The sequence below is a fragment of the Prinia subflava genome, chromosome 1, assembly GCF_021018805.1.
Source record: "Prinia subflava isolate CZ2003 ecotype Zambia chromosome 1, Cam_Psub_1.2, whole genome shotgun sequence".
NCBI lineage: Eukaryota > Metazoa > Chordata > Aves > Passeriformes > Cisticolidae > Prinia > Prinia subflava.
The window spans coordinates 90,437,803-90,463,257 of NC_086247.1; the positions used below are offsets into that span (position 1 = coordinate 90,437,803).

The 25,455-nt window shown below is 41.7% G+C and overlaps 1 protein-coding gene across 1 annotated transcript in view; it reads right to left on the reverse strand.

Annotated features, from left to right (window-relative positions):
* JARID2 (jumonji and AT-rich interaction domain containing 2) overlaps positions 1-25,455 on the reverse strand; it is a 210,241-nt gene that overhangs the window by 54,821 nt on the left and 129,965 nt on the right. Inside the window, exon 4 of the mRNA XM_063403007.1 lies at positions 4,213-4,382. Within this exon, the coding sequence (XP_063259077.1) occupies positions 4,213-4,382 (170 nt within the window). The remainder of the gene's footprint in view (positions 1-4,212; positions 4,383-25,455) is intronic.

The window sequence follows — 25,455 nt, forward strand, 5'->3', positions numbered from 1 at the left end:
ATTCTCCAGCATGTAACTCCCAGAGGCTCGGCTTAATTAGAAAATTGATCATGGGAAAACTTCTTAAAATGTACTCTCCTAATCACTGCCTTCCTGTTATCACCTTTTGCCAAAGATCTATTGCTCACAGGGAGCTGTTTCTCCTTCCTCCTTTAGCCTGGTATTTGACTCACAATATTTTAACCTGTAAATAATAACAGAGAGCAGAGGTAACTTGAATGCACTGTAACAGAAGCTAAGAAAAATATGATCAGAGGCAGAAAACACAAGTAAAAGTGAGAGCTGTTGTACAACCACACAGAGATGACACACTTGTATCTACATGCTGCTGAAAGATACTAATTATGCCTCTGGCAAAGGGCATACGGGCTCCTTCAAAGAAGCTATTTAAAGATAAGAACACAGCAGACAAACACTTCAGAGATATCTGTACTATTCCCCTCCTTGTGCTGAAAATTCTAGGTCACAATTTAATAAAAAATTAATAAAAAACCCCCACCACCCTTTTTAAAAGGAGGATTTCAAAATAATAAAAAGCAGAGGAACCTTGCCAAGTTTTGGTCAGTCTAGAAATGTATTCCAGGTTGCTCAGATATTCATCGATTGTTACAGCTTTTTCACTGTGCTCCACTTACCTTTTAAGAAGTAATTAGTACGCTGTATTATCAAATCAAGAGTTTGAAAAACAAACTAATTAAAATATGTCTAAAGCCTTAGTGTTCTGGATAATGAAACCAAGCAGGTCGTCTTGGTTAAATTATTTCCCTTTGAAATTATAGGGTGCTAATGGAGTGGAGGGGAGTTAAAATTATTTGAATCATTAGGTTTTCTTACACATAGCAGGACAGATAAATGAGAGTTCTTCTCCTAAGTATGGGATCTTATGCATGTCAAGGGCCTTTCTTCCACACTATAGCACGATAGTATATCGCTTCTTCACTAACAGAATTCAGCTGCTCCCACTCAAACCAGACAAGAACAATGAAAAGCGAACCTGTAGTGGTGACAGGATGCTTAAATTTCTCTGTTTAAAAACAGAAAATGAAAGCACACACTGACATGTGAATTCACGGTGGAATTCAGTCAGAGGCTGGACTTGGTGATCTCGAAGGTGTTTTCCACCCTCACTTATTCATGATTCTGTGGTGTGACAAATTCACACTGTGCTTCTGACACCACTGCAAGGTGTGGTGGGACAGGGGCAAAGAAGACCATCGAGCTGCATTCCCACCAATACTGGGAAAGACTCCTGTGCCCAAAAAAAGGCTCTGATTGTAAATCCAGGGATTATAGGATTGTATCACCAGATCATTTTGAAGGACTAGGACCTAAGTTAGGGCTAACTTTTCTAACTTTTTTTTTTTTTTTTTTTTTTTTTTTTTTTTTTTTTTTTTTTTTTAATTAAACATACATGTGGATTTACTGTCCTGGATCTTATCACTACTACACTTAAGATTTTCAAAGTGCTGAACTTCAATCCTCTGAGTGTGCACTTTTTTCCATGCAATTGCAAGTTGCATATCATAGTGAAAGCAAAAAGAGCCAAGGCTGGACACATACAGCTGGACAGAAGTCAGAAAAACCACATGTCCCACCATGCAAACAATTCTGAAACACTCAATACTTCAATAAGTAATAGCATGGAGGTTCCAAATCAATACAACCCCTTCAAAAAAATCCCAAGTCTTCCCTATGCAGGGTCTTAGTAAGTGCTGGCTCTTCTCTCTCCAAGCTCACTAGGCACCACCAGAAGAGTAGCACCAAACTCAACCTGCCAATGCCCTGAAAAGTCACTTGTGGGACCTTTCTGGAGCTGGATGTACCAGCATGCTGCTACATGAACTCCTATCAGCATACTAACAACCAGCCTCCATCTCCTTGTTTTCAAATGGACACATCAAGAGACAACCACCTGGAGCTAAACATTCCCAGAGGCCAAATGGACACAACCTCAGGCAGCCAGGACCTCTTAAAGGACACAGCACTTCAGGCACAGAAGCCAGAACCATACAAATACACATCTGAACAACCCACTCCTTCTTCCAAGCCACAGCACTCTTCTTCTCCTCCACAGAGAAGCATCCAGGTAGCAAATTCTTCTGCCTCTTTTAAACTGGCTCCTTCCATGTTTTATGTAGGAGTGATGGAGTAATAAGCTTGTGGGGGTGCTGAAACACAAAGCTGATAGCTTTCCCTTTCTGCTTTTCTTCAGACTGTTTAAGCAGACCACGAACATGCCATGTGTGGCACTCAGAGCAGACTTTCCCTCGTGGTTTTTAACATAATTGTAATTGTGATCTTGCCTCTGAATGCATGTGTTGTCAGAAATGTTCCAGTACTCCTGCATACTGAAGAAATTAGGAATGAATTGTAAGTTCTTAATTGACAGTACAAAACATCAATTATGCCACAGATGAATAACAACGGAGAAAATTACAGGTGCAAGAGCTAAACAGCCATTGATTTAAATTTTAAAAAAAATAAAAACCCTAACGACATGAAGCACTGGAATAGGACAAAAGTACCTGTGTTTCCCATTTGCATTGTTAAAGCAGAACACTAAGAGAGTGCTAAGAGAATAGGAAATAAAAGTGGATAAGTGACACCCCCACACAGGTTGCCTTTCTGTAAGTGCACGTGCCTTCAAAGCTATAAATAACACATGCTTAGTTAGCAAGCAGTGGAAAGGAGTGTGTGAGTGCAGCCATGTGAGCTCACACACACACACAAGCCCCATCTGACTCTTCCCACCAACAACTGTGGCAGCTGGCCCAGATCACAGCAGTGACACACTGCCAGCAGACTGAATAACCTCACAGCACACCACACTAGAAATACATTTCCACAGATTAAATTTCAAAGGACCATGATGCCACTTTAAACTCCATTAGATTCTGCTCCTGTCCATCCTTTAAACAAACACAAAAGCTAGCAAATCACTCTCCTCTATCCCCTCCACCCATCCATTTTACCAGAGGTCCCAACAGGATGGAGGCTCCATATTGGATGTGAAATAAGATGGGTAAATTAGCAACCAGTCTGAAGGTACCACTAGCCTAAAATCTTACAGAAGAAAAAAGAAATCAAACCACACTGCATTAAGGTGAGAAAGCTTCAGCAGGAAGCTACGGGTGGTGTTGCTCACTGCTGTCCACAGATGCAACAGAGACCTAAGAAAGGGGAACTCAAACCCAAGCTCTGAAAGATTCAACCCACTAGGTGAGACTTTTGCAGACAAGCCCTATCTGTAACAAATGCACACCCTTTCAGCAGGTAATGGGACAGAAGGACAGCAAGAGGCATCATTCCAGCACAGAGGATGCGCTTAAGGGTAACTAATGAGACAGGGGATGCACCTATAGAGAAACATACAGCAAGAGATAGATAACACGACAATTGGGGGATTAAACTGAAAGATGCTATCTTCAGTACATGACTTGGGACACAGGGCCATGGAAAGTCTTAAGAAAAATGACCACCTGGATAACACCTCCTTCTCTAGCTTAATCCAGGCAGTGAGCTGTTCCTCACGCTCAGGCCCCCAAGTCTGACAGGCAGACTTGCAGATACACAGCCCATGGATCCCTGACACTCCACACAGCTCCAGACAGGCTCAGGCACCTGTTACTGTGAGATAATTCAAGTATTTCACTCCACAATTTCAGATGCCTCATTTGTACTTGGACTGCTGAGAGGAGGAGCTCACCTGTTTTAATTATCACCACAGGAACAATCCAGCTCCTGAGGCAGACAAGAACAATGGCAACCCCTCCACCCACTGTCAGATGAAAAGCCTCACTCAGATTGAACAATAAAGGACAGTGAGTAGGTAGAGAAGGGGAATTTCCAAGCAGATTTTCTCTTGCAGGAACAAGTACTCAGGCAAGTTAAGCACTTCTTCAGTTTATAGTCAGACAAAACAAAAGAGGATGGGGAGGATTTAAGAGAGCTAGACAAAAACCCACTCAGGGTAGCAGAGAGCCAAGCATAAAAGAAATTTCTTTTTGCACTATTACCAGCCTCATTTTATGATCTTCAGAACCATGAACTCGAATGCTCCTGCTGCAGATACAGTCAAATTGCTGAGAGCTGAAATGCACACAATACCTTCAAGTGCAACTCCAGTGTATTTGCCTGGCTGCTGCTTGCTGTGCAGTGCTACAGCTCCTTCTGTGAATGAGACCGTGCCCCAGCGCCCTGCCAGACACCTACCTCGAAGACAGAGGAAAGTAAGAAAATCTTCTGTCTTGGGCTTCCTTTTGGAGAGGTCAGAAATCTGAGTGGCAGGAGGGGGTAACAACGGCTCCACTATCTTAATTGGAGTTGTGCTGGGACTGTTTGGCTGGGACTGAGCAAACTTCCTTTGTGCTTGCAGCCTTGGCCTGTGGGAACAAGAGCACATCAGAAACACATTAGGCAGAAATTGCTGGATGTGTGAAAACAAAAAAATACACCATTTAGGGGAGACAGATATCTGAATCCATCTCTCACCAAATCCCTAGCTGGGTCAATGAAGACAGTATGAAGACAATATTTTATTTGTTTTACCCTTTGGTATCTTCTGCTACAATTTGGAAAAGCAGAAAGGGAACATCTTGACTGCAAAATCTGTGACTACTGTTTCATATGTTCTGAGTGTCTTCTTGCACATGATACAATTACAGTCTACCATTCACTTATTTAGAAATTAAATCTGTATTTTGTACCATGAAAATGCCTCTTTTTTTGTTAAGTGTTAGTGCTCATTGCATTCTGTTTTTAATTAAATTACAAATTAGGTTTATTTTAGCCCCATTAAGGTTTTAATTTATTCCAATCTGCTAGAATGCTATTTTCAGAGTAAAATATATATTTATAGATAAGGTATATATATATTTGTGCCCAGTTCTTGGAAAAATACAAACCTTTAGGAAAATATATTTTTGACAGGGAAAACATCAGGTCAAAAGCTTTAGATTTTTCTTTGCTTGGGCACAGCCCAAGCAAGGAGCAAGTAAGCAAGGAGGTCAGCAGTGGGGTAAAGCATGATTTGGGATAAATTTGTAAGATTGAAAGACACGCACGGAACGAATTTGTTCAGTCCTGGTACTGGGCAATGGACTGACACTCTCTGATTAGTTTTAAAGCCTGCCCGGGTACAGCGACAGGAAATGAACGGCTGCAGGTGGTTTTGGCAGTTGGCTGCAAATTATTTCAAGCCTATCTGAAGGCTCTGATTAACTGCTAGGTAGCAATGAATATGATTTTCTTTAATATGTCTAGAACGTAAATTGGTATTAGGGAAAGCATTTTGGGGCAGGACAGATACCCGGAGGGGGTCTCACTGGGAACCTGGCTCAGCTCAGCATATAAGAACATGTTAATTTCTCACTTAAGCAACCGGGATTCTAATTATGATCTTTATTACAGCTTCAAAAAGGAGAGAAGCTACAGAAAGAACTTAAAACCTTGTTGAGAAAGGATGCAATTTTATGTCATTTTATTCCCTAATAGCAGAGTATTTACATAATGTCAAAGTGAAACATATTAAATAACACTGAAGGGAAGCCCAGCTCTTGTCACTCCACGGCAGACTCGACTGTTATGACTTAAGGAAAGCACAGTTATCATTCAGTGGGGATGAAACACATAATTGGCAAACCTCTTGTTTTCCAGGGTATTAGCCTTAAATATTTGGGTAACAAGAGGTTTGTTACCGTATTTTAAAGTTCTGCAATCTTGTCACTAAGATAGCAAAAAAAAAAAAAAATTGAAAATCCCAGCAATGTTTGTATGAATACGTCGCCTAATGATAACAGAGAGTAAAAGTAGCATTCAGCAGTTTGCTCCCTAAACTACGCATAAAATTGTCCTTGTCCTCACTCTCCAACCCCCCACTGCCCTAAACAGCAAAACATGCCAGCCATTCCTACTGCTTTTTTTTAATCTCCTCTATGGCAAACATAACCTGGTGTTTACAAATTTTTTTATCACGTTGCTTATAATTTTTGAACTGGAACTAAAAGACTATTTAACACATAATATTTCCTCATATCTATGAACAATTATCTTTCCAGAATGAAGGTCTTGTATAGATCTGCTTGTATTTCTAAAAAATTACTCAGATTTCTTTGTAAAGTCCCATCTCTTTAAGCGTACTGAGGACTCCTGTGCAGGATGAATGGCATTTTAATTTCAAGCAACTACTTTTCTAACACCAAAACTTTACATGCAGCCAGAGAAAAACGCTTTGTGTTGGCTTCTGTTCTGCACAAAACATAGGCTCTTTGGGCAAAAAACAGACTATAAAAGTTAGCAAGCACCCCAGCTTTCTGCACAGCAATTTTTCCCATTGATGTGCTTCATCAGCCAGGCTGTTAAAAACATTAACCCACCCACTCTCTGAGTCTCTGTACCTGCTCAAATCTCATGTGATCAGTGATAAGCAAGAGGAGCACCACCCCACAAAGTAAAGGTTAAGCCTGTTTTATGGTTCAAAATTAACTCTTTGCAGCAAGAATCATCCATGCTGGTTTGCACCATCCCTATTATCAGTTCCCAGAGCACTGGAACAGGATTACAGACTGACCTGCACATTTGGCATAGATGTGAAATGAATTAGGGAACCAAAAGTACTTTTGGTTCTGTCTGTCTTTGAAAGTACATTGTCTGCTAGTGTTCTTTTCTGGGACAAAAAAAAAAATCCCCACGGGGCATGAAGCCTGGCCTGGCAGCATCACAGACTCTTCACTACCCATAGTGGCCCCTTGATTTCAGCAAGGACAGAGATAATTCCAGGTGTTCCCTCCACTTACAACCATGAACTTTTGCTGCTTCCCCAAGGAGGCTGTGGAGACTTGCAGCTATATGGTCAGATGTGTCCAAGATGCTTCTCCTCTCAAACCAGAGTTGAAGATTGCTGTCCTCCCATCTGCTCAGTTTGACTTCACCAGCACCATAAAACCAGACCTCGTTATGAAATATCCATCTTTTATTAAAACCATGAGCAGTTACAGGGTGTAAATATCACTGGTTCAATTTACAAACACTAGTAAATGAAAGCACTCTTTTATGACTACAGCATCCTTTAGGTTTCTGGAGTAACTACTGTTCCTTGCATGGACACATATGTGCTCCACAGGCTTCTAATTCAGTGCCTAAGAGTGCATACAAAGTGAGCGGTGAGCAAGAACTAAACTGTTCTGTTGCTACAGTGTATGGGGATGAGCAATCAAGATTAGGAAGAAAAAGACATGTTCTTAAGCAGCCCTTGCTTCAGATTTATGCAAACATGACCAGTTTCAAAGATGGGCCAGAAAAGAAAAAACAAGTATTTCAAAACGCTGGCAACAACTAAAACTGCTCCCTTTTGAAGGCTTGTATGCACCTTAATAGACTTGTATGTCCCCATGAAAACCTCCAGCAGCATAAAACCAATTATTTCAGGTATGGTTTCACATTACACTTAATCCAATCTAAGTGTGAAGCTGCTGCCAAAGAAGAATTGTACCCTCCTTCTTCACTACAGTTACATCAGAGGAAGCATTGAAAGTTGTTCTCACATACCACTTCTGAACAAGGAACAAAAGAAGCAATAAAAGTGCTCAGAAAGAAACTGTGTGTGTATGTATGATGGTATCTAAAATTTGCAGAGAAGTAGTGTAGCCAGCAGGATCAGGGCAGTGATTGTGCCTGTGTACTCAGCACTGGTAGTGCCACACCTCCAACCCTATGCTCAGTTTTGGACCCCTCACTACAAGAAAGGCATTGAGGTGGTAGAGATGGAAGTGGAGTTGATGAAGGATCAGGAGCACAAGCCCAATGAGGAGTGAGAGAGCTGGGGCTGTTTAGTCTGGAGAAAAGGAGGCTCAGGGGGAATCTCAGGGGAATCTCATTGCTCTCCACAACCAAAAGGCTGAAAGGAGGTGTAGACAGGTGGGGCGGGTCAGTCTCTTCTCCCACATAACAAGTGGCAGGACCAGAGGTAAAGGTCTCGAGTTGTGCCAGGGGATGTTTAGACTGGGTATTAGGAAAAGTTTCTTCACAGAAAGGGTTGCAAAGCATTGAATAGTCTGCCCAGAGAAGTGATTGAGTCACCATCCCTGGAGGCATTTAAAAAGACACATGGATGTGGCACTTAAGGACACGGGTGGACTTGGCAGTGGTGGGTTAATGGTTGAGATCCACGATCTTAAAGGTCTTTTCCAACCTAAATGAATCCATGATTATTTAAATGCATAACACCATCACCATGGTTTTGCTCTTTGCTTCTTAATGCAAGGATTTCTGCTGGAATGACCTATTTAGTGTGGATTTGGCAACAACAGACAGATTGGCATGAGCAGCACAAAGAACAAAAAAAAATCCTGTTTCCGTCCTCAAAATAAATTGCTCACTTTGTCCTCACTGAAAGGGTACACACTATGTAAGGCTTATAAATACGCAAACAGAAAAACCTTCGTAAGATGGAAAAGGATGAGGAAAGAACTTAAAATAATCCCACATCTAAACGTCATGCAAACGTCCAACACACAGCCAGAAATATCTAGACTATTTAAAAATAAACAGTAAACCACCTTCTCTCAACAGAATGTTATTTTCCTTCTACTTCTTTTGAGAGACTTAAAATACATACCTATGACATAAAGTTCAAAAAAGCCTCAGTCTGAGGAAGTCTCACCTCATTTGGGTATGCTTCTCTTCTGCTGAACTGACTGTTTAGGTCTAAGAAAGTAAATTTCAGCCAGAGATTAAAACTCCACAACAAAAATATCCTGATTGCAAAAAGTCAGACTAGGCTACAAAACATTTCTGTTCTGACACAAAATATACTTTTTGGAGCATTTTTAAGAGTACAATTTCTTCATAGTTGAATATTTTAAGCAAATTGTGTTCTTTGTAATTATACACTACAGTCTGTGTTAACTAAAAATGCTTCAGAACATCTTTAAAAATAGTATATCCTAACACCATTCCTTTTGCTTGTAAAAAAAGTTCACATTTAGGAAAAAAGACTAAATACACAAAGGCAGTCTTTTCTTTGCAAAGCAAAGTTCAGGCTAGTAGTAGCAGTCTGTGTTAAATTTAGTAAATATTAATATTCTAGATAACAGTGCATGTTGTGCCAGCCACAAATCAAGTATTAAACTATCAGTATGTGAGATTTTGTTGTACATCAGTACAAAAATCGGATTCTTTTCAGTTTATTACTCCATAACAGCTAAGGGAAAACAAAGCATAAGTACTAAAAAACATACAAAAAAAGAGCACAATCAGATTTGTAATATATTTGCATGCATACTAATCTATTTATAGAAAATTCTGGGTTTGAGAGGCTATTCTCGTACCTAAGCATCTCAAATGTGAAGAGTGATTTGCAAAACAATCTGCAAACATTCTCTAACCTCCAGCAATCTGCAGGTTTCCACCAAACTTCCTGCTTAGTATGTGCTACCATATGTCCTTGCTGTTTGGTCTCATTACCTTTCACTTACTCCTTGAACTCCACTTTTGCTTTTGTCTTTTCCTGCTTTTCTGTAGCTTGATATATCCTTTTTCTCGATAACAGCAGGATAAGGAGTTAAGTTTCCAAACACTATAGGAACCATAGCTGAAGCAGCTGCTTGAGCAGTACAGTTTTGTGACTAATTCCCATTTTCCTTCTCCCTGCAATGTGCTTTCACTTAACAATTAGGGGAAAGCTCTGGCACGGCTGGGCACTCTACCTCACAGATTTTGTTCTGACCACTCCATGCTAACATCATTATACCTTCCCCTCTGCTGAGTACCTGGGTTATTTACTTCAGTGCTATGACATTTTGCTGGCATGGTGAGATATTTATCTCTGAGGTTTGCTTGGCTCTGTACCACTGATCTCGATGAAGTGCACCATCTTTTGGTCTCATTGGAGGTGATAAACCAAGTATGTAATTTGTGTAACTACACCATACAACGTGGCACTTGGTCTGGCAGCACAGCATGTCTATACAGAAAAAAATCACTTATGTGTGCAGCTTTGTTCAGCAAGGTAAACTTACCTGAACGTGACAGGCTGCAGAAATGTTTTGCCATCATTTAAAAATAAAATTAAAAAGTAATTTAGGCTTTAATAGCCAGGTGTCTGCTGGAAATCAGATGATTATCAAGTGTGTAATTTCCACCTCAAAGTCAACCATGTTACAGGCACTTCTAGGCAAGCCCAAGATGAGCATGCAAAACTTGTTGCTGGAGGTATCATTCTTCACAGGACAAGAACGAAATCTTTATCACTATCACATGTGCCAGCAGGAAACATGGCTAAGCTACATTTTACCCTTTCAATCCTCAGAGCAAGTCTAAGAGATTCCCTCCTAACAGTGACCTTCTAGAAGACCACCAGTTCACATGAACAGGGCTTCAAACTTCAACAAGTTGTCTACACCAATAATGCCAAAACTTATATGAAGCATATTCTTTTTTCTCCAAACTGTGAGGGTTAACGTTTGGATGAATAAAAAAAATGGGGTGGGGAAAAAAATTCCCCTCAGAACACAAGATCTTGTTGGCTGACCTGGAGCACACCTGAGTGCATGTCTTGGCACTGGTGCACTAGGCAGTGTTTCTATCTGTATTCACACACCTCTGCCACTGTGTCTTGAGCTACACTGCCAGGTCAATCAACCGCACCACACCAAGAGCAGGAGAGCAGGCGTGCAAAGGAGTCCTTTGAACTGCATTTCCTCTCCCACATGCCCAAAGCTACTGGGATAGTATTTTCTGCCCATACCACAGAATCACTAGGTTGGAAGAGACCTCCAAGATCAGCAAGTCCAACCCATGTCCTAACACCTCAACTAAACCATGGCACCAAGTGCCACATCCAATCCTTTTTTAAACATATCCAGGGATGGTGACTCCACCACCTCCCTGGGCAGATGATTCCAGTACTTTATTATTCTTTCCATAAAATTTTTTTTCCTAATATCCAGCTTGTATTTCCCATGGCGCATTTTGAGGCTGTGTCCTCTCACTCTGTCAGCTGCTGCCTGGAGAAAGAGACCAGCTCCCACCTGACTACAACCACCCTTCAGGAAGTTGTAGAGAGTGATAAGGTCATCTCTGAGTCTCCTTTTCTCCAGCCTAAACAACCCCAGCTCCCTCAGTCGTTCCTCACAGGGTTTGTGTTCCCAGCCCCTCTCCAGCCTCGTGGCCTCCTCTGGACGCTCTCAAGTGTCTCAAGGTCCTTCCTGAACTGAGGGGCCAGAGCTGGACACAGCACTCAAGGTGTGGCCTCACCAGTGCTGAGCACAGGGGAAGAATGACCTCCCTGCTCCTGCTGGTCACACTATTCCTGATCCAGGCCAGGATGCCCTTGGCCTTCTTGGCCACCAGGGCACACTGCTGGCTCCTGTTCAGCTGCTGTCACCAGCACCCCCAGGTCTCTTTCTGCCTGGGCACTGTCCAGCCACACCATCCTCAGCCTGTAACACTGCAGGGGTTATTGTGGCCAAAATGCAGGACTCAGCACTTGAACTTACTAAACTTCATCCTATTGGACTCTGCCCATCCATCCAAATGTTCCAGGTCTCTCTGCAGAGCCTCCTACCTTCCAACAGATCGACACCCTCCCAGCTTAGTGTCATCTGCAAATTTACTCATGAAAGACTCAATACCCTCATCCATGTTGTCAATAAAAATATTAAACAGAACTGGCCCCAGCACAGATCCTTGAGGAACACCGCTGGTGACTGATATCAATGGTATCTGTTATCCATTTGATAGCACACGGCTCTGTCACTACTGCCAGCAAGTCTGCAGTAGTGGAAACAGAGACTCGATCAGCATTTGTGTCCCCAGCCTGCTTGTACCAGAAAGGGACTAGAAGTTAAGAGACCTGGTTGCTCCCATTCATGCACATATCAAGTGCAGGTAACTGGTGCAAAGTATGGTGTCACTCTCAGATATGGCTCCTTCAAAATAATTTGCAAGATAATGTATTCCAAGACACAATCTAGACCTGTACTACCAGGTAAGAGTGTAATTCTTAATCACGTCATATGATTAAAAGAAGCTGGGCTACTTCTCAGTAAATTAAACATTCCAGAAAGGTTAAATGCAACAATTTTCAGAAGCAGTTTTTACTAAGACCTTTATTCACTCCATCTTTTTTACTTTCTATGGGTCAGTAAATCAAAATTGAGCCTAAACAACACGATTTTAAACCAGACTAAAATTTTCAAGAGATCCAGTGAAAGCACAATATTAAGCCCATTCAAGCATTGATTGCTGAGCCTAGGAGGGCAAGTTTAGGTAAAAAACACTTCTTGCTCTAAAACTTCAGCCCAAATGAATGTATGCACATTTTCCTTTCAGATTTTTTGTGTGTGTGGGTTTTGTTTAAATGGGAAACAGTTGGTTTCTGAGAACCTCCTCTCCTGCTAACAACAGAAAGGTTTTTGGGAATAGCATTTAATGAACAATAACTGAGCTAACCCATATGCTTCACGACTAATTTAAAGTACACCTAGACACAAACTTTTTTCACTGAAAACTGCTCCAATTATCATTAATTCTGGAACTGCCTGTTTCTCCTGGCAACGCTCACTGATTACAAGAAGGTACTTGCAGTCTCCAAACCCACCTCATGTCATGCAGTTTAGAAGAGACATTTATACCTACTAAGTGAAACAGCTGGCTGTTCAGACAACACACAAGACAGCACTGGGTGAAGTGGGAGTTTTTAAAAGCTGCTGGGCACTGTTACCATTCCCCACCACTTCAACTCCAGTTAAGAGGAACTGGACAACTCCAGCCACCATAAATGAGCCTTGTACATACTCCACATTGCCTATAAAAGCAGTCACAATCACACAGGTATGGAGAGCTTGCCTGCTAGACTAAGGCCCATACTAGACTGTTTATAGAAGAAATTGTAGAAAACTAACACTGCATTCAGGTTTCAGCTGTGGATCCAGCAGCTGTTTCAGTCCTCTAGAAAACCCTGGGAGGGGTAAATAACACTAGGTACTAAATGCCCTGGGGTTTTGCCCTGAAACATCCACAGTGGTCAGGGAATCTTGACACTACTCTTATGTAGAAGTAGCATTTGCCAGTATGGACTTGAGTGCCATTCATGGATTTCAGGATACAGGGAACCAAAGAGGAACAAGAAACAATCCAAAAAAACAAAAGCATTATCAGTCAAAGTTGTAACCCTTTTCCAGGAGAATGGGTCTCCTCTCACCTTACTGCTGCAAGTGGTTCTAACTGGACTTGATGCAAGAACAGTCCATCCATGCTTATCACACACAATTCACATCACTGCAGCACTGTAGGCAGGGTCACAACCTCTCATCTTGCTTAAACCAAAACTTAACTCTGAGTTACCAAGGCGCAGCTCCAGCACAACACAATTACAAAACCACACATCCACCTTCAAATATCTCAACAATGGCACACTTCCAGCTCAGACTCTAGCAGCTGGAGAAAGGCTGATTTATATACATTTAATGACCATCAAGCTCAAAAGAAGCAGTTTTCTTACAGCTTTTGTCCTCAGATCGCACTGCAGCAACTGTCCTACAGACTTGTCCAGAAAACCAGGACCAAAGCCTTATTCCTCTACAAGTAAGTGTGGGATCTAGACAATGAGAAAGACAACGAATCTTTTAAATCCACTTTCTTCAGGGCTATAACACCTGAGATTGGACAAAAATTTTTCCTCTCCACACAGACATGTGGTGAGCTGTACATGGCAATAGATGGCAGAAGAGATCCTTCTGAATACCGGAGACAGGTGGTGCCACCCTTCCTTTGTCCTGCAACAGTTCTTAAAAATTCCCATTCTGGAGTAGCTTGATTTCTAGTCTAAGAACATAAGCACTGGTATTTCAACCTTTGACTGCTCCAAGTTGTACTCCACCTGTGTCTACACTGTACCATATTGCACACTGAATAAAGCCACCCAGGCTAAGCCTTCAGTTCACATGGAAATGAATCTAACAGCAATGCTGCAGACATACAAATGCTCCTCCCAAAGTCCTGGGTATTACTGACACCCTTAACACCACAGCCAAGAGCATTCAGCTGAGCCAGCTCAGATATGCCCACGGAAGCTACAAAGGCACGTAGTAATGCAAAACCAGCCTCATTCAGAATGAACAAGAAGCAGGAATGTATTCCAGAAGTCTGTTTTGGAGGGGGCTGTGTCCCGGATACATCTCTTTCCCTGCTGTTCTTTGGGCTATGCATGCTACAGAGATTGCACCCTAGTTCATGATACTTGACTCTTTGGGACTAGGCTATGGTAGGAGTCACCACACTGGCGTGAAGCAGCATCAAGCACCCCCTGATGAGCACTGACTTCAGCAGTACCATAAAAGCAACAACCTCTGACTTCTCCGCACACTCCCACCTGTGCACAGCCTACTTCTGCTCCTGCACCCATGTTCTGGAGGCATTCCTCTTCTCAGGCTGCTAGCTGATTCCCCTCACCAGAGCACTCTGCAAGCTGGCCTACCGAGCACAGCTGAGCTACCCTACTAAGGCACTTGGCAAATGGAGACTAGGGTTTCCAGTTCCTGCATCCAGAAATTAGGGCAGCCCCTCTATTCTAGCAGTGTGACTCAAGATTCCCACATCTCAACTTGATCCAAAACCACCATACCATACCAGGGAGCAAGAAGAACATCACCAAGGAGTAACTTTACGCCAGGTCTGCCATTTTGTGCTGTGCTGCTGCTGCTGCTGCACAGAGAAGAGCATCACCATGTGTTAAAAAGTTAAAACGCAAAACCACAGCCGCAAAAAAAAAAAAATAGTAATAAAAAAAAAGAAAATAAGGAACTCATTTACATTTGCTTGGTTTTTAATAATCACTACCAGATGTCTGAGTGTGTCCTATGTCTACAAACTTCTCTTCAAGAAGAAAACCACAAGAACAAAGTTATTTTTTCACATTAAACCCTGTCCCTTGTGCTGGAAGTAAACAAGGTTGAACTCAATGCTAATAGACACCTTCCTTACTGGAAGGAGGATGCAATTTCCAGTTCACTTGCACAATCTCCACCTGCTGGCAAGGGATCTGTCAATGTCCTGCTGCCGGCACTTGCTGAAGGTGGAAGAACGAAGCAACCCTCACAAGTCTTCTGATAGTCAGGTAAAGCCAGAGTGGGAAAGCCTAGGGGCACAAAATGGTCTCCCCTTCCACTTCACTTCTCTGCAACACCATGCTGCTGTCTGTGTGGAATTGAAGGCAACTTAGTTATCTAATGCAGGCCCCACCCATTTTGAGAAAACTTGAGCATTGTCCCCATTACATTTCAGAGACGTCAAAACTACTTCTAGCACGACACACTGTGCAGCTTAAATATTCTTTTAGTATTATTTTCAGTGTTTTACAGGCATCTGAGGGACATCTGCAAAACCTGTTCACTTCCCAGTTCCCAAGAAGGAGGCATTAAACAAAATCAGCACAGTTCAGATGACAGAGCTTCCCGCTTCCTTACTCACGCGACGCCTGGTCACTACCCAAACCCCTGGTCTCTGATCAATTCAGAGCTGCTCTTTGTTCCCTATGATACACCAAATAACACCAAACATATCAGCAACTCCCTCCCTAGTAATTTGACCAGCTGCTAAAACTTAAGAGGATGCAAGATCAAAGCTATGCGAACTGAAGGAAAACTCTCTTTTCACTCTGAGCAGCCTTTTCTCCGCAATTGAGCTTTAAAAAAAAATTGTTTTACAGACCATTTCATTCTTGTTTTCCAATCTCAGGAAAACACATGTACCTCAACTCTAGCAATCATTCACCTTAACCCTAAGAGCAACTTGCCCTAGCCAGAAAGCCACAGATTACTTCTGGCAGAAATGTCAGAAATAACAGTGTATGGATCACTGTAGCCATCATCTGAATGACTGAGAAACTTCCTGTTCAATTAAGTTCTGCATTAATCCCTAACATTTGAATAAAATTTTCCATCTACTGGCAGGAAGTGATAAAAGTCAGTAGGTTGTGGGCATTTTAACCTCTTGCAGAGGTTGCAACTTGCAATTTAACCACCTGAAACCATGTATCTGCACTTCCCACAGGGACAGTCTTTAGAAGGCTCCTCTACCATCTGGCTATTACCAGGAACTCAACATTTCTCTTATAAAAACTACAACGTTTAGACACACAGCGAGAAAAAAAAAAGAGATACAAGACATCCTATATCTGCTGCACAGACTTTATTCTGATAAGCAGCAAAGTGATCACTTTTGCACAGAACACCCATCAGTCACATTCACTGTCTTGCCAAAAAGGATTACTAAATGGAAATATGCTAGTGAGCTATTGGGGAAGAAAATAAAATAAAAATCAGTATATTCCATTACGCTAATCCTATGCTATTCTTACATAATACTGAATTCCATTATGTTAAATCTATGCTATTCTTATATAACTATGAAGATAAAATACAGACTTTAGCAGGTGCTGTCCCTACTTTTTGGTCTCTTTTCCTTCATCATTGTAATTTTTTGCATTGAGTTTCTCTTGGAAGCAAACCACCACGACCCTCTCCAGGCTTCCTCCCCAGGAGTCAAACAGCCCATTCTTGCAAGTCAATCAGGCAAACGCAGTCAATTGTCCCAGTAACTCTGTTCATGCCTTCTTTCAAGCCATGCCACATCCTGCTACCAGTCAAACTGGCCTGAAAAGGAAAGGGGCTATTCACCTCAAACCTCTTCTTTACATGGATGCTAAATCCTATGAGAGGGGGCTGGCTGGACTGCCAGAGCATGCTGTCTTTCTCTTCCTCCTGAATGCCAGAAAAAGTAGTTGGGAACTAATGATATGAATGGAAACTATGGTAACAATTCCTGTGCCACCACAATCTATAGCCTTCCCTGCAGACTCCCTTTCTTTACCTGCAGTAGTAAGTATTCAATACTCTCTTGCTTCCTGTCACATGTATCACATTCCCCTGCCCCTGGAGACTCCAGTAAAAAGATATGGTGCATATCGAGCTCATTTCAGTACCAGGTAATCATAGTAAAAATCCCTCACAGACACACACCAATTGTGTGTACACACCACACATCTATCCAGGAATCTAAAAAATACAGTCCCTCCGAGAAGACTTTGTTCAGAGGAGAGTGAGATTTATCAGTGCTTCTTCCCTAACACCCTCCTTAATTTTACTTTTAGGATACACAGTGGTACGTGAACAGCAGGACACCTGATGATACAACTCAGATAAACGAAGAGCTTGCTGACAGTGGAAGAAAGAGTCATGTTCCTTCTGATTCTGCATCCCATTGTGCACTGTGACCAGGAAGTAATGGGAGGGCACAGTCCAAGTGCTGGGGGTGGAGGACAAAGGGAGTGGGACCACACCTTTCTGGAGCAGCAACTGCTGCATTCCCTCACCTGCACCCTCCCACTCTGCATGAGTGGGTTCAGTTTGGTTTAAACCGATCTCAGAGAGGCTGCTTCAGAAAAAAGGTGTGGTTTATGTTCTTCCTTTCACCACCAGCCACTCGTTCCTGCTTATGCCAGCACTAGAGCTCCTGAGACCCCATAATCAGCTGGCTGAGGAAGTCAGTCTAGCTGAAAATTAATGTATAGGTTGGGTATTTTACTTTTTCAGGTTGGGTTTCATAAGCACAGAGGTGCTGGTGCTGGCACAAAAGAGGTGGCACGAACACACTAGAGGGAAGAACGGGACTGCCTTTTCCACTAGCAGCTTGCATTAGGATCACCCTAAGCTGACTGAGAAACACATTAGTTACTGAACTGTAAAATTTTAACAGAAAATGTGCCTGGCAGCAATGCCAGTGTGGTCCCTTTCACTGTCAATTCTTTTGCAACAAGCAGCCTAGTTTCCACCAAGACAAGCAAGGAAGATAAATTTGGGTGGGCTTCTTTACTTGATAATCTTGAGGGGGGTTTTAGGAGATTTTTTTAAAGTAATGAAAAGGTCTGGTTTTAATCACTTCTGCCTCTGTGCGCAGATCACCCACTCTGTATCATCACAAACAAAGCCCCAGTTTGCAAACATTTAAAACAGAAAGAAGAGGGTGGCATTCCAGATGCAGTCTACACTGCCAGTAATTCCGCATAAAAGTGCAGTGAGCACTTTCTAGGTGCTCCATGGGCAAAGTCCGCTGGCTAGCACTGTGCTCCTCTGGAATTGTCCCTGAGGTGTGGTTGCTGACAGTGATAAATCACTGGATCGACAACTAAGCACAGTAAATCTGTCTGAAAACACCCAAAATTCTGGGATGCTTCCCAGAACCTTCCCTCCTCCTCAACTGTATTGAGCCAATATTTGGTAACTGATTTACTGGCAGTCCTCAGACAAATCACTTTTCTATCCTTTTTCCAGGCTGAAATTAGACATTGACTAAAAGAGGGCAGGCAGAAGGAATAAAATCCTATGAAAAACACTACATGCACACCCACGAGTGCTTGAATCAGATGAGGACCTGAGGTCAATTTGCCACGTGGCCGTACAACAGGTCGTGGCCAGAGTGCTCCCACACAGGAGTGGCAAGAAATTGCCAATTACTTCAGCTGGGTTTGCTGGTGAACATTTGATGAACTCGACACCAGTTCATGTAGCTCTCAAAGGCTGGGCACCTGAAAGGTAATTGGTGAGAATGCCATGCAAAATTCCACCAGGAACGGAAGAAGTGAAATTGGAAAGAACGCTTGGGCAGCAAGAGAAAGCAAGGCAATAAGGCCAGGAGCGACAGAGAAAGCAAAGCATTGTGAGGGAATGCAAAGAGCTGTCAGTGTGTTCAGGAAAAGTGGAAGTCAATCAAAAATAAAATGGAAATCCAGGACCAGATTGTCCTGGATTGTGAGGACAGATGACTAAGGAGAGAATGGCAATCCAGCCACAACACGCCTGATTAGAAAACTGCAGAAATCTGACAAAACACACAATCCTTTTCATACTCAGCCAACCACTGAGCCACAAGTAAACAAATAGGTGGAGGATTTCACAAACCCCTCGAGTATTTTCTTGGTTTAAAATTATATTTAATATGAGTTCAGTAGCTCAGGATGCTGTTCAAAATAACAAACAAATGCAACCACAACGGGTTGTGTGAAGGACTGCCCCTAGCACTACGGAAATCTTAATAGCTTGAAGGTGAGAATTAAGTCAACAAAGTCAACAAATAAAATAAATGCATCTTTTATCACACCATTACCAAGGGAAGATGATGCCAAAAGGCAGAACTAGAGATGTTTCTCCTGAGGCCTTGCTGGCAACACAAGACTGCCCCAATTTAATTTTTGTTAAATCAGTTCAAATCCACGTGGACTGTTATGGGTTAAGAGTAGGTTAAACCAGTGCCTTGTTGACAGATAAATCAAAAAGACAGCCTGTCCATACAGCCTCTTGTGCCAGTTTAACTTCATTAATTTAAAAGCTGCATCTTAATTTATCTTAACATAAGCCGTCTAAAAATCCCCACAAAGCACCATGACTAAGACTTGAATGATTTTGGATCACGAAATCCAAAATCCCTTTTGAATCTAAACCAGATTCCAGCCCACCTACCCCACAACCTGCTATTTTTTATGGTGGTTTCCTACTGCAGATGGAGGGAGATTTTGCCTTTAGAAGAAATCTAAGCTGCAATTCCATCTCCAAATATTCAAATTCTGTATTTTGGAAAAGGTTATGACTCCAACTTCACATTTTGAATCTATATGGGGAGTATTAAAACCACACCAGACAGATATCCCTGGTCTCATACAGGGTTCAAAATCTAAGTAAGAATTTTGCCAAACATGCTGATCTATATTTTTGTGCATTCACCAGGGCTCTCTCCCTACAAGGGATTCCTCACAGCCAGGCAGCTTCAAAAGTGTTCCAGCATGTCCATGCATCATTGTTACATAAATCTTCAAAATCAGAAGCTACACTAGAAATAACTGGGTCACTAACAGTATCTCTCTTCATAGCCATTGAGAGACCTTAGACAGCCTGACATGACTGATGTGCTAAACAATGCTTTAAGCTAAATAAAATTAAATTACATAGGTAGGTTTTACTTATTCAGTGTTTTATACATGCATATACATGCACATACACATGCACAGATACATAAGTATGTTACCTGTAGTGAAAAGCCATGACTGGAGACAAACATTAGAAATATGAATAGCTGATTTTTAGATCACTAAAATAAGTTTAGCAGAAGGTATTTCATAATTTAATGAGACAATAAACTATCACAATTAACTGCATTTTACATACCTTTTCCCCAAGGGGAAAGAAAAACTTTAAAAGCAATCAAAAATCAAAATTAAACACTCCTCCAGATTTAGGAACCCATGCTACCACAATTGGTTAAGTTAAACACCACAATACCTACAAAACGTAGTTCTGAGGGAACTCAGAGTTTCAGAACATTTCAGGCTTTAGCCCTTTAAGGAAGGTTTTCTAAATCCAAAAGGAACCAGTGGGATGCCAACACCCTCAAAGTGCAGATGCAAAGCGAAGCAGCTGTTGTAGCTCACACATTCACTCAGCATTGGAGTGTCAAATTAATGACTACTCAAGTTTTACTGAGCAGTTCCTTCAGAAGGATTTAGTAGCCAATTATGACATACAATCATTTCCCTGAAGAAAGGAGGTTTTAGGGGGAAAAAACTAGAGGAGGGGGGAAAAAGAAGGATAGTGAGCTTTATCATCTACAAGCCAAATGCAGCAGAGATGATCTGTGGTGTCAATCCCCATCACAGTGGTCATAGGGTTTCCTGGGTCATAGTGAACAAGCAACAAGCTAGGGCAGCTTTTCCTCTACATCTTCTCTCATCAGGGAAGAGGGAATTCTCTAAAAGTACTTTTGGGCAAGGTATTCATGTTCTGCATTCCACTCAACAGAGGAAAATCACACTCAAGGCACTGTCTTTGGAACAGCTACAGCTGACACAGAACATCAACCTCCCCCATCTAGACAGATGCCATGAAAACTGAGATATGTCAGAAGTTGGGGTTTACCACTGTTTAAATGAACCATTTGAATTCTACAACAGAACAAGGTGGTACCCTCCCCTCCATCGACCTACATGCTTCTAGACAAAAAATATGAATAAAAAGTATGGCACCTCAATTTACAGAATTTCAGAAACAACTCTGGGGGGGAAAGAACCTATCGATCCACAAATACTGCACAAGTAGCAATATAAATAGGAAAATTCAATTATCAGCTTCATAATACAGCAGGATTACGGCAGCTACATATGCTGAACCCAACTTTCTTAACCATGTTAAGAGCAACTTGATGCAGAAGTTGTGGTACTTAAGTGAATTTCCTCATGCAGCAGAGGACATTCACAACCTGTGGAAATGTGTCATTTCTGGGTCAGGCAGTGGGATGCAGCAGAGAGAAGGAATTCTTCAAGAGAAGCAGTGAAGAGTCTAATGCATGAGAAATGCTATTTTAGAGCAGTACTGATGGATTATAACTGTTAACAATGGGGACTTCAGAAGGCTAAAGTAATCAGCTGTCCAAAAGAAATACCTATGGCTTTTCACACCATCTCCAAGAAAAGACCAGCTATTCCCTTGTTCTTATTTATATTATTATATTTATCTTATTTATATTTTCTATTGTGTAAGAAATATAAATCTGCAAGGAAAAAGAGCCTGAGGGGGAAAACCAAACAAATCAAACCCCTTCAAAACCTGAAAGTCTCACACTGTGAATTCCAGTAATTCTGCCTAACACATGGCACTGGGGGGCTCTGGGATGCCACCACTCAAGAGCTGGTTGCTGCAGATGTCAGTAAGCAGTTTGTTTTCATCAATAACACAAGATGCCTGTAGCATCATCAGTTTTACTATGCTCATTGTTTATTAGAAAACACAACTGTCTTATTTTTATTAGCTGGCATTTCTCAAGGTTCCCTGCCTTTATTTTTCTCTCCCTAGTATAAATGAGCACATTTGTCAATAATACAAATAATACAGTCTAAGGAGAAAATGAAGCTCACACAGTGGGATGTTCATTGTGCAATGCCAGAAAATCTGAAGCAGTGATAAATGCATTAAGTTACATTTCACATATCATTAAGTAATGCTGAATTCTATCCTTAAAACACCCAACTTGACAATGCAACCCTCTTAACAGAGGGGTAGTCCCCCAGCAGACACAGCAAAGCACCGTGCTGCATTATATAACAACATTTTCCAAAGGAATGAGCAGAGCACTTTCTGTGATGCATGGGGAGTGTACAAGCTGTCACTGTGCACTCAGCAGCCTCTTCTACAGGGACTGCGCAGCTGAACCAAGTCCCTTGTAGTGTATTAAAAAGAAGAATAAATGACATTCAAGTAACATCTATGTTTTGAAGTGCAGGTAGTGCCCAGCAGCACTGCATTGCCTAATTAACATCCACAGGAACTCAAAGCAACACCCATCCAGAGGTAAAGGATCTCACACGTGCACCTCAGGTATCCCTTCTGCCTTCCTATGGAGGCGGCAGAACACTGCTCTGCACTGCGACACCCGCTTTCTGCACTAGCTAAGCACCATGATTTATATGTGCTGGCATTCACACGGAGGGAGGGAGGGCAGGGCAAAAAGAAAAGAAACACAAAACTCCATCTGATCTCGTATCTCATCCTACTTAAGAACTTCCAAGGGCTTGTCAGCTGATGAGGTGTGCAGCTGGCATTGAGTATTGCCAGCACTCAGACCTTCTTGCTCTGTGTTTCATCCACCCTAGTAACAGAGCTGAAAACCTTCATAAATCCTCCGTTATATATTCAATCTGGAAAATAACCGCTGTGACACAGTGCTTTGGAGCTTTTCATTTCTACACTCATCAGAATAATTAAGGAACTGAGACTGACATTAGTGCTTTTTTGTGGGGTTTTCCACATCCTTGTTAAGAGGTTCCATGGTCGACATGACTCAGAAATTTAGAGCTCATTATACAGAACCACTGAAATTAGTATTCCGTTCATGGGCTTAATAGGTATTTAAGCAATGTAAGAGACAGGTTTTGTTTTGTTCTCTTTTAATTGATAGAATAAACTGTATTCAAATGCTCAGAAAGTCTCACTTGTCTGCAAAGCACAGACAGATGAATGAGCCAAGCACAAACAGTCCTAGGGCCCTTTGTTGCCAATAAGTGGGTTTCCTCCTCCATCTCCAAGCCCTTCGTAATTAAAGATAGCAGCTCACCTAATGCTCAGGAAACGCCGTAAACATTTGTTTTCATTAAGGCTCATATTGGGAAACCATGTAGATTTTGTTGAATAAAACCCAGCAGAAAAACACTTCAGTAGAAAAGGTTGGGATGGTCCAAAGAAACAGCAGAGTAAGGAACAAACAAGGAAGAAAACAAAGCAGAAAAGTCAACTAATTCATGCATCCTGTACTGACTAATGGCCACTGAAGAAGTACAGAGAGGAGCACAAACAGAAAATGGATTTCTCTTTTAAGGACTAAAGGGTTCTTTGCTTTTCATACAAAAAACAGCAATCCATCAGAAGAGGTTACCCCAGAAGAGCAAAACATTCTTCATACTACATTAAAAAAAATGAATCTGAGTGAGAAAAACAAAGAAGGATTCTGTACCCTTATTAGTAACTCGGGTGGGAGGGTGTGGGGTGTCCAGGAAGGCAAGAGAAGACTTTCTTTTTCCTGTATTTTATTTGGAATCAAGAATAACACTGCCTGACATCTTCAACACTTGCCTTCTTGATTTACTTTCTTGAAGCATCTTGCTAGAATGCTCTCCACAATTTTGCCCTCCCCTCTTCCCGCCCAAGAAAGGTGTCTAACTCAACAGGATATTCTATTAAAAATGGAAAAAAAATATTCCTGAATGTGTGTGTGTGTCATCATGCCTCAGCTTAAAGGAGTTTTTGTCAATTTGATTTTTAAGCTGGGAATGTCAAGCTCTAAAAGACATGTCCCCTGAGCAGTGAGAAGTCTTGGGGAAAAAGAAGGAAGGAAAAAGACCCCCAGAGGAAAGGATAGGTCAGCACAAGCACACAGTATCACGGTCTGGAAGTCTGCCCAGATACTGAAACACTGTTGCCTGTCTTCATGTCAAACACTACTTCAGACCACAGGGCCTTTAAAAATCGTTATATGAAGATATGGTATTTGAAGATTACATTCGCACTTCCTTTTAGAAGACAGAGTAACAAGAAGTTGCAACAAATTCCCTTTCAACTTGCCTTTTTCACGTTAAAAATTAGATATAATGATGTGACACAGCTGTATTTCTAACATCAGAGCTCTGTCTCAGGAAAAGACACTTCATCTCCCAGAGCTGAGAAGAAACAAGAAACAGCAACATATCCAGACCCTGCCTTTCTCACCCATCCCAGCCCAGAAACGTCTTCCCTCTGTATCAAGACCAGGTATTTTGGTAGTGACCTGTGAGTGTCTTGCTCAAATGGGAAATTAGCATACACTTCATCCCCAGGCTGGCAGTACAAATAAATCCGAAACCTTGAACTGCAGACAGCAGGTAACATCACAGAATCACATCCACACCCACACCCAACAGCGAAAGTAGTTATGTTTTCTGAAACTGAGCAGTTTTAAAGTAAGGGGTTGGGAACCAGTGGTCAGGAAGATGCAACTAAGGAGCTGAAAATAATAGTTATAATTTGGAGTAAAGTTCCATATTGAGAAATTTTGATGATTAGAAATAAGAGGACCACATGATGGCTTAGGATACAATGGGGTAATTTTTTATAAAGTATTGAGATAGTTTGAGTGAATTACCTCACAACACGGGAAGAAAGTGTAAAGGAGAGGTTACTCCACTTTTACTATGAATAGCATATTCTCTGTGAAGTCCCACTGAATTAGTAACCCTGCACATCTACAGCTTTGGGGCAAATGATGCAACACAAACCTCCAATGCAGACTGCGCAAAAGCTTTGAACAAACAATCCTGTGGGTGAAGAGGACGCCTTTCTCTGCCACTGAAATAATCAAGCACCCAACAAGAATGAAACCCCGGTCAGCAGCCATCCAGTCAATGAACAATTTCTCAGACTTCAAAGTGACCACCTTGAGCAGAGGCAACAAGGTGACACAAGCCAGGTAGGAGCCTGGGGAAACACATGGCAGAGGGTACACGGCATCGCTTTCTGATGGCTGGTTCTGTGGTGTGAAACTCCAGCAGGCATGCACAGAGTATGATAACTGAAAAGGAGAATAAACAAGGCTCTTTGAAGGGCTACTCCAAGCGCAGTCAAAACCACAGGCACTTAATTTACAGCTTTCTTCAGCCTGCAGATATCTTAGGAAAATGTCCAATCCACTGAAATCAATAATAAATAAGCACTTTCAGTAGATGCAGGAATTAACTCGTTAGTCAAAAATGGATTTGAATGCAGTTGTGCTGATAAAGCACTCTCAAAATCCTCCTTCAGGCAGACAAATTATTTTTGCTTATTTAAGAATATCTATGTTAATTTAATATCAGAAAAAGGAAGAGCAATAAATAAAGCCCAAAAT